The 10,839-nt window shown below is 39.5% G+C and overlaps 1 protein-coding gene across 1 annotated transcript; it reads left to right on the forward strand.

Moving 5' to 3' along the window:
• Positions 1 to 334: 334 nt before the first annotated feature.
• msx1a (muscle segment homeobox 1a) lies at positions 335 to 1,564 on the forward strand. The gene is made up of 2 exons (XM_030766449.1): positions 335 to 770; positions 1,146 to 1,564. Exons 1-2 carry the CDS (start codon positions 335 to 337, stop codon positions 1,562 to 1,564), a joined length of 855 nt encoding a protein of 284 aa, XP_030622309.1.
• The last annotated feature ends 9,275 nt before the right edge of the window (positions 1,565 to 10,839 follow it).

Genomic DNA, 10,839 nt, shown 5'->3' on the forward strand with positions numbered 1-10,839 from the left:
CGGTCACAATAACAATTTGTTCACAAATACACATTCTCCTTATTAGTAGGCACAAAACTCGTCCTAATTATTTACTTTTATCCGGCTGGTAAATAACACTTGAGTACGAACTGGCAACTCAGAGATTCCTGAGAACCTCAAGACCACGCCCACCGGTGCGCCGATTGGACCGTATCTTTCCCAAACTGGCCTTATTAGCTCGCTCTACCTCCTTACCAAAGTAAACACCAAGATGTACTGATAACAGGAGCACGCTGGCGTCAGTCCTGAAAGTTTGCGGGGAATTCACTGCGTGAAACTTGGAAGTGGAAATTTAAAAACAGTTGTTCTCTGCATGGCCCCCAGTTTCATTGCTATGTCCTCCGTATCTCTTGGTTTGAAAGCAGAAGATATTCCTTCGCGTGCGATTTACAGCAGTAAAGGCGAGATGCAGACCAGTTTGAATACACCTGGCGAGGAGGAGACGGAGAAGCCAAAAATTCTTCCCTTTAGTGTCGAGGCGCTGATGGCGGACAGGAAACCGAGCAGAGGAGACTTGACAGCCACTGCTGAGGGATCTGTCGCGGGGACGTCACATGCACCAAGCTCGAGAATGGGCTCGCTCACAAGCCCAGACACTGCCGTCTCCCCTTTGGCCCTCGGTTCGTCTTTCTCTGTAGGAGGAATAATGAAAGTGCAGCCCGATGACGCGTTAGTGAAAGCAGAGAGCCCAGAAAGACAAGAACGGAGCTCATGGATCCAGAATCCTCGTTTCTCCCCAACACCTCCAAGTAAGTTTTTGTTAAGTTTTACGAGTGAAAAGAATCTCGCTTAAAAACACATAAAAGCCGTTTGTGGGTTAAGTTAATGCAAGTTTACGCTCGTGACAAAGCGAATTTGGATGCTTTGCCTTAAAATGATCTGCTGTGGGCCTGTAGAATGTATTATATTTTTAAGTATTGTTTTTTGTCTCTTTGAGCCCCAGACTACTGAAGCAGTTTAAGGAAAAGTTTTTTTTCTCATACTTGCTTTGCAGTTTGGTCAGAGCGCAAGGGGTTTTAAGTATTCTGTATAGTCTGTCTGCGTATTATGTTAGTGTAATGATGTTAAACGTGTTGTTCGAGGGTCATAATTTAGAGTGTAATATAGAGAATTGGTGATTTCAGGACGGCTCAGTCCCCCGGCTTGCCCGCTGAGAAAACATAAAACCAACCGAAAACCTCGGACCCCCTTCACCACCTCTCAGCTCCTTGCTCTGGAGAGGAAGTTCCGTCAGAAGCAGTACCTGTCAATCGCAGAGCGTGCAGAGTTCTCGAGCTCGCTTAACCTGACAGAGACTCAGGTGAAAATCTGGTTCCAGAACCGGCGCGCCAAAGCCAAACGGCTCCAAGAGGCGGAGCTGGAGAAACTGAAAATGGCTGCTAAGCCCATGCTGCCCCCGGCCTTCGGGATATCATTTCCACTCGGGGCCCACGTCCCAGCGTCCTATGGAGGGTCACATCCCTTCCAGAGACATTCCATGCCCGTGCCTCCAGTGGGACTGTATGCCGCGCACGTGGGATACAGCATGTATCACCTGGCATGAGTAGGGCAATGAAGGTTCGTCTTTAAGCCTTCAAAAGTGCTTCACAAAAACTGGTCATTGGGGTTTACCGAGTGACCGCTTTGTACCCGTATGAAGTTTGACTGGAGTGTCTAAACCCCAGGACTGTCTCAGAGGATCTATGACCATGTCTGCCACAGATTTACAAGATCCAATTTTTGCGTTCCATGCGTTAAGGCGCTATGATCAACACAAGTCCTGCATAATTACAGAAAGCCATGCAATAGCGTCAGATGCTATTTTATTCTGTCGATTTTCCCTTAAAATGTTATCAAAACATCATTAAAAGGCGATTTGCACCAACACACTTACAGACCCACAGGTAAGGTTGGGTTCTCTCACCACTAATGAAGACTTTACATATACAAGCAAAGGATAAATACATACACGGACACAGACACAACTGTTAACACATAGGCTACTTAATAACTTTCTGAATGAGCGAATGAATGCTCTTTGCGAAATTCGAAGACAGTAGCATTTTATACTAAACAGCACTGACTGTTGGATTAAATGGTTCCCTTCGGAAGGGATATTCAGTACTGTAAAATACTGTATATTTGAAAAATTATCATCATTTATATTATGAATATATTTGTTAAATAAATTAACAATAAATTGTTTATTCTTGTTTTCATGATACAGTTGTCCTTGTTGATTCAGCATGAACTCTGATGTTGTTTTTAAGGTGTTTAAAAAACTCTCGGGATAAGGACAGCTGAATCTCTGTCTCATTTCAGAATTGAAATAATTTAATATAATCCTAACCCATACTTTGGCCTAGTCCAAAATTCTTAGTCATAGTTATGGCATCATAGGGTGCAGTTATGTTTGGTGGGCTGCATAAGAATGCCACTTGGCAATACAAAAATCAGCACTATATCTGTTGCTAGTCGAGTCATCTGTCAGTCATCTGTATTGAAGCTCTATGCTGTTTGTAGAAAAGAAAATGAAACAATTGATTTTGCGGAGGAAGGCAAGCACACACAGTTAATTATTTCGAATTTTTATGTCTTAATATTTATGTGAACTTGCACTATACTTTGTATAGTGAACTTGGAGCAACAGGCTACTTAAATTTTAAAAGTTACAGATTCAGTATTGAATGGTTGCCACTGCCTGTGTGTCTATGTAATAATAACATTGTATAATGTAATAATGGCATTACACAGCGCTCCCATTGTACATTACAACTATTAATTGGTATTTCATACTGAAAATATGTAAATGTAAATCAGTAAAATGTAAAATGGTAATTAAATTTTCTTAGAGCTCTATGTAATCTTGTTTATAAGTGAGTATATATGCCCTTTCTGTAGCCTATTCGTAAGTTTAGCAATTTTAATTTCAATTCATGAAATGACATGATGGATTCTTGCAGCTGCTTAGCTACTGCTACCAAAGCAGTATCCTGTGAAAAAATGTTAACTGGTTAACTGGTCGTTAACAGTTGATCAGGCCTGGTCTCATCAAACATACTTAATTCAGTTTTACTCCAGTAAAATAGGCATACCTCACTATAGTCTCTTCGTAGTGATCTTACTCGACTTTCATGTTAGGCTTTAAAACAGAAAAGTCGCTCCTTGACTGTAGCACGAAGACTGTTACATAGTATATTGAAACTGTCATTTATCATTGCGCTGGACAAAACGCCTAATGTATTTCTACAGCTGTTGCCTATTGGGTTGAAATAACCCACTCAGATTTTCTTGGCGCCGACTGAGCTCAGAGGGACCTACATCTACAAACCATCATTTGTGTGGATTTCAAAATAGTCCGTTAAATTAGAGATTGGCTTCTGGCCTAAAATTGCCTCAAATGATTTGGTAGAAACCTTATTACCCACCTATTTAAGGCATAAAATTACACCACTGACACCGAGGGTGTTTCGGAAGAGTAGTTTCAAGAGTGTTCTCAGTCTTGCATCATTTGTCACACACTGGAGTAGTATCTATAAACTATTTGGCATAGTACACCTGGTCAAAATAGACAGCACTCTTACAACTGAGAAGAGGTCACTTTAAATCATTATCGTTGTACCAGATTAAATAACGAAATTAATCCAACTAAGAAATTTGGAACTACAACCGTACGTCACTAACTTGAAAAACGCAATTTTATAACGCTCGTTTCGGCCGTTGGTTGCGCTAAGACTGTGGCTTAAATTGCAGTAAAATAATTGCTATAATGAGCGAAGGCAATCCTGCACAGACGCGGGTCGGCTCCAGAGAGGCTGTAGCTTCAGGCAAAGCGGAACTTCTATCATTCCTAAAATGTCAAAGAGGAACCCGGCACTGCGCAACACTGGGAGACCAAGCTTTGTTGTGTGCTGTTTTTCCCCACAGTCTGTAAAGAAATGGAGGGAGATCGTGAATAAATATGTAAAAATACACATCGCTTTGATCTAGGAGCCCTTAAAATGTAAGAGAAAGAATTGACTTTTTTGTCTTGATAAGTTGGATAAATCGGTTTTCCTCCAGTGGACTAAAGCTCGATCGGTCACGGGCCGGTGTCAAAGAAATGAGTGTCTGCGCTTTGACAAGTTCCACTCCCGGGCTCTGGGTTCCCCTTTGGCTATGAGCCGTTCACCGCTCAATTACACCCAGGAGGGAGCAATTAATAAATAAGTAATGACAATAAGTTGAGAATCACACGGATGAACGCTCCGTCTGAAAGGAAAAAAACTTTTCACAAAGAACCAAAAGAGGATCTGTCGCTTCTTTTCAAGAGTAGGTCGACATTCTCTTTCTTCTCCTCTCGCTTCATGCCCCCAGGCCGAAAGGAAGACAAAACTCACTTGTTTTTATCATCTAAAAGATCACAACGGGTAGTTAGCAAAGAGAATCAGCGGTCATTTCTTGGGCCCTGTTTGCTGGCGCCATGTAGCCCCAGCTATTGGTGAGGGGCGGACAGATGACGGATAGCCATCAGACATTCGCCATTCCGGCTCTAATATGTGACATTGCAAACCAAAGCTCCGCTTAGTCTGCCACGCATGCTAACCTACGCTTTATGTTTCTGTGGAAAATGTATGTTTTTCAACGACCGATTTATTTATTTATTTATTTACTTTGGTGCTTTCTAAAAACTGAGACATAATCCATACATCACAACCTTACAAAACTGAACTCAGTAATCATATAAAAATCGAGTCAATAGATCAATCCTAGATTGGTAATATGAGATAACTGTAAACGTAATTTAAAACTGCAATATCGTTCAAGAATATATTTATAAAATATTTAATATGCCACACATTCATTGAATGGTTTTTGCGCGGGCGGATTGAAGTTTTTGAAGCTTGCATTGATTTCTGAGTTTTCCAGTAATTTTCTAATATTAGAAGGCCAATTCCTGATGTTTTTCTGTTGTATATATATTTTTCGGAAATGAGCATGGCATATGATTTCAGTTTTACACTTGATATACACTTGAATTTACCCTAAAAAGTCCAGTCGCTTAGATAAAAAGGGTTTGTTCAACCAGTGCTTGTGACATTTCATCACAGTCCGATGAGAACACATTTTCGAAATGAAGATTTTTTTTTCATTTTTATAGACACTCTCGTTTTCACATTTCTTCTTCTTCTTCTTCTTCTTCTTCTTCTTCTTCTTCTTCTTCTTCTTCTTCTTCTTCCAAGGCCAATTATCGCATTATCATTGATAATCCCTCTTTACGGATTTGGTAAACTCACCAGGACTAATTACCTCTACGCTCAGCGATTTTAACAGAACAGAAAGGCACCGCGTCGTTGCACTCTCAGTTCCTGTTATACGCAGGTTAATCACAGAGTTAACAAATTCTGTCATCCTTTAAAAACGAGAGATAGACCCAATTTTCTTCTGTATAGTAAATTGTACCAGACATGAAAACTACCACTTATTTGGCTGCCGTGGTAATATTGTTGAATTTCATGATATTCTCTTTATTCTTTAAAAAAATAAAATAAATAAATAAATAATACATTTTAAGAATATAAAGCATCTCGTGACTGTTCTTCAATACATGTCATATATTTTTAAAGTACCTCATGGTTGCACTTCCTCTAGGGAACTGCGGCCATCCGTGCACAAGCCTAAAGCAGTAAATCGCTCAGCCTCTTAAGAATGAGAAAATGCCGAGTTGTACTACACCTCCACCTTCCGTTCAAACGGGTAACTTCTGTTTATTTCTCCCAAGTATGGAAATCGCTTTAGCTCCTCTTATGCACACGAAAAGCAGTGAAAATCAGTAAAGCATCAACCATAGTTTCAATTGCCTGTGAGAATGTGTTACTTCGGTGTTTCTGCAAGTTATGTTTCTAAGGCAGGCTTCAACTAAAACAGTTTACAGTTGACAGATAATTGGAAAGAAAGAAAGAAAGAAAGAAAAAAAGAAAGAAAGAAAGAAAGAATATATTCTTTCTTTCTTTCTTTCCTTCTTTCTTTCTTTCTTTCTTTATTTCTTTCTTTCTTTCCAATTAAAGGTAAAAATCTAGATTTTCTAGATCTAGACTTAAATAATGTGAATTAATATTTTACCATAGGTCATTAGGTCATCATTGCGCTTTTTGTGAACACAAACACAAACCACGTTTACACACACACACACACACACACACACTCACGCACACATATGCACACACACATGCACGCACGCACGCACGCACACACACACACACACACACACACACACACACACACACACACACACACAAACAGTCTAAAAGTTGTGTAATTTTATAGGCTTGGCAAGTGGTATAGGTGCTTTTGGTAATATTTACAGATAATTGCGCACAGGCAATTACTCTATCTTCAGCACCAATATCACAAAATCTCTCTCTCTCGCTCTCTCTCTCTACCTCTTCAAGAAAGTACCTCCCAGGAGAAATAGTAGTATATTTCACGGGAGAGTACTTTAGTGATAGGCACCAGAGGTTTGCGCTTGATGGGTTGTAATGTTATTGTTCGCTTCCATGCAATGCTACAATACTGTCCTTGTGTAACCCTGTGTAGATGGAGAGGGAGAGAGAGAGAGATCTTTTCTACTGCCGGAACCTTTTCAGGAACTTGGGTGGAAAGGGGGCCGATTTTGGTCCCCGAATAATATCCTAATCCCTTTAGTAACTCTAAAGAAGGAACTTCTCTACAGGTCAGGAACTGTTGTGGTGGAGCTTGAAGCACTGAACATCATTGATTGGTCAAACGCAAGCCTCACCAAGAGGAGACCAGGTGCCATTTTTAAATACCCACATTTAGCAAGCCAAAAATAGCAGCATATATTGACAATTCTAGACTCAATTCGTAACAAAATGGGAAACTAGGACACAGCAAAAAGTGGATTGGACCGATAAGGAAGTGCAAGGCCTACTTACTTTTCTGCGGTAGACATACATTGGTCGCAGTTTTGGAACATAAGGCCATATTAAGCTTTTTCACGTTAAACGCTGCTGTTTTTTACATCAACGCACTTCCCGTGCCTAGTCTGTCGGAAATTGAAAGAAGAGGAAGAAGAAGAAGAGGAAGAAGAAGGAGAAGAACAAGAAGAAATCAAAACAATATCCATTTTGGCTGTTGTTATTGTTGCCTGTTGTTACACTTTAATATGATACAGTTGGCGTGTGAATGCTTAGTACGCGAATGAGTTCGTACTTCTGCTAAGCAGAGGAGATAGTTGAGTAGGTGGTCATTCAATGTAATCGAGATCGTTTACACTGCTGAAAGAATGTGGTCATATGCAGTCCAGACCACCTCCAAGTGTGGTCTGAGTGATTGGATCTCGATGTGACCTCAGTGCACATTGGATACGTTTACACCTGTATTTTAGAGCTGCCCACTTGTGATCGGATCACCAAAATCGGATTTAACGCAGGGTGTAAAGAGGGCCAAAGAGTTTGAGTCGGAACGAAACAAAAAGGTTCAAAACGTCGCGTTTCCACGAACTTAGTATCTTAATGGGTATCGGAAAAAAAAATGGTCAAAAAAAAAATTATAGGCCACTCACTTAATGACGCCATGTCTTCCCGATTTACATAATCTTCATGGGTCTTGCAGTGCAGTTAGAAAACAAACAGAGCGTTCAGGAACTCTGTAGTTCCCGCTCTGGAAAAAATTTGAACCTTGATGGAGAGACTTCAGCCTGGCTTTGGACTGAGAGGTTCAAGCAGGAAAACGACCGAAAATATGAAAAAAAAAAAGAAAACTGCAGTCCTCATGTGATGTGGGCCTATGCGAAAGTACTTATCAAGCTTTTTGAAGATCATTTTTGATCAAGAATAATACATTCTATATTTTCTTACCTGAACATTGTTTTTTGGCACGTTGGTGAATGTTCTTGCTGGGTAAGACTTAGCTGATTCAAAAATAAATTCATCAACCAGGGTAAAAAAGATCCTCTTCTAATACACTGTCAACCAAAGCAATCTGATCCATGGATGGTGAAGTTTAGCTTAGGGTCAGCTAAGTGAAATAGTGAGATACTGTATTTGACCTCCCAGCCGATTCTATAGATATGCTCATGAAAGCATAACTACTAATGTTTGATACAACATTCTTAGGTCTTAAATGATTTGGATCTTCAGCTCATCTCAGTTGGTCATGAGAATCATACCTTTGCATGACAATTTTGTCTGAAAAAAAAATTGTGTGACAGCCTAGAGAAACCTGTGAGATGACACAAGTTTTCCTTTTTTTTAAAACTATTTAGGTTTGTGAGGGGACACTCCTTTGAATTTTTAGATAGCTAAATCTTAACCAAATTAAAAGCTTTTTTACATTCTATGTACAATGTTAACAGATGCAATACATTCACTTTTGATTATTTTTTTTTAATTCATTTTTCAGCTGGAGCACAGCAATTCTCCATCACAATTTCATCCAACAAATTGCTGCTTGACTTCTCAGTTTTGTTATTTTCATCAGACTCTATATATTTCAGAATAAATATCATTTTAAACCCACTGTGGGCCATGTAAACATTCATAGCCTCTCCCCTACGATGATGTTGATAGACCTGTATGCCTGTCAGTCTGCATTTCCCTATGTCGTCACACTGCTAATAGTGCCCTGTGTGTATTTGTGTGTCTTGGCTTGGCTCTGGCTGTATTTGTTCACTGTAATTGCACTCCATTAAACGTCCAAGACTAGCAACGTCCAAGACTAGCACTTTCTTATTTAATCATACACTGCTCTAAAAACCCAGCACAACTGGTTGGCAAATACATTTTAGATGGCAGTTCACACTGAAAAAGGCTCTTCTCTCCTGTCATGACTTGCCTTTACATCAATGAAAAAAAAAAAAGGTACCGCACAGTTAATATTTTCCTCAACTTTCCAGCAGCAGTTACGTTTATAATCACGTTAAATCTAATCTGTGAAAGGTGTGATGTTGTGAAGCTAAATTCTAAATGTCTGTCATTCAGAAAAATGACTCTGGCCAAGTACTTTTTGCCTGAAATGCCCCCCCCCCCCACCACCACCACCACCCTCCAACTGAGAGAAGCTTCCAGAGCTAGTCTAAAACCAACAAAAGAGATAAAAAGGGAATATGTACTGGATCAGCGTTCAGTTGCTCAGTCCTACCATCAGAGAAATTAGAGATGAAGCAGACACTGACAGCACATTCAACATCGTAATCTGACTGTGGGAGGAACACAGCATTTGTCCACAGATTATGGCTGTTTTATTTCTTTTTGTGTTTAGGGGCAGAAAAGTTCACAGTGTCCTGAAGAAAGTAAGATGGGGTGGATGTGTTTGAGCTAGGAAGAGACAAAGCTTAAGAGGAATGTCTGCAAACATTTAATGAGAACATATTAGTCATTTTAATCCTGTTTAAATATCTCAGAGGACCAACACAATGCAACAAAGGCCTAAGTTCACTGCCAAAATTGGTCAGGGGATGTAATTACAATTGTTAGAGATTGTTATGGTTGCAATTTAGAAACTTATTAAGGGAAATATTTTCTTACATGGCCTAATGAGGCCGTGTGTTTTTAAAAAGACACAATAACATTGTAAATATGATGGAAAATTGCCTGAAAGCCCTCGTAAAAAATGTGATTAAAACACGTAAACAGTACTCTAGTGAGCCTTTATTATAAATAAACAATTTTCTGATCTTTCTTTTATGGGCCAATTTAGTTTAACTGAACACAGAATCATTTCTGCCACCCTTTGGCGAAATTGTTCTGTTTTATAATGCGGCACTTAGCATTTTTCATTGCAATGTCACAGAGCATAAAAATGCAAAATTGTTTGACCCCCTACTGCTTAAACGTTGTGTTCATTTTTTGGCTCAAAATAAAAACTTGGATAAGACCGACTGCTGGCCCATAAGGACTATTAATCACCATTGTAATTTCACTCTCACAATTGGAGAGACCAGGACTACCACACAGGCCATATGTAGACACTTACAGAGGAATTCTACCTTTAACTTGCCCTCCTGTTTTGTGATTAAACTGTGTTTGATTCTATTATAGAATGCAATGACTATTAATTTGAAAGGTTTTATAGCTGCATTTGTGTTCACATCAGTCAGGTTGTAATAAAGAGAACAATTTGGTACTTTTGAGCCTGGAGTATATAAATATGTGGAGCCGAAATGGTATTACATTATGTGAAACGGAATGTTTCACAGAAATCTTGCAGGGGTGAAATAAAGTGTGCCCGATAATAATGCTGCATAAAAATTATACACAATACAAGTTGTGTGAACTTTAGATGGGATTAAATCAAATAATAGATTAAATCAAAGTGTAAGAATGGGTTATACACCCCCCCCCTCCCCCCCACACACACACACCACTTTGTGAACATATGGGTATAATGGGAGTAATCGTGTATAGGTTTAAAACTCATAAATTGTATAGTTTCACTGTGACTGTAGGTGTGTGCGCCTGTATGACATATAACTTCAGTAGGTTTAAGAGGGTTGCTGTAGTTCTCCAGATAGGTGCTTGCTGTAGAGCAGATGCAGTAGCTTGTTCAGTATCTAACCACTAGATGGCAGCTTAGTACCATAAATTCTATTTGCAACTTTGTTGTTTTGTTTTCAGTTTAACCTCTCTCTCTGGCACTATGTCTTTCTCTATTTCTCTCTCTCTCTGTCTCTGCCTCACCTGTGCACACATACACACACACATACACACACACGCATACAGAAGCAGCATACTAAAGAAGCACAGTAAAGTGCACATTTCATAGATATCACCTGCTGAGCTCTGATTTTGAACAGGCAATGACAATTATTGTCATGCTTTTTATCATTGTCCTGATATG

Source organism: Chanos chanos, chromosome 2 (genome assembly GCF_902362185.1).
Source record: "Chanos chanos chromosome 2, fChaCha1.1, whole genome shotgun sequence".
NCBI lineage: Eukaryota > Metazoa > Chordata > Actinopteri > Gonorynchiformes > Chanidae > Chanos > Chanos chanos.

What these genes read in the sequence shown, in the direction of transcription:
- msx1a (XM_030766449.1), top strand. Translation starts at nt 335, where the DNA reads ATGGCCCCCAGTTTCATTGCTATGTCCTCCGTATCTCTTGGTTTGAAA. An exon ending in TTTCTCCCCAACACCTCCAA is followed by an intron (nt 771 to 1,145) that starts GTAAGTTTTTGT and finishes TGGTGATTTCAG; the next exon opens with GACGGCTCAGTCCCCCGGCT.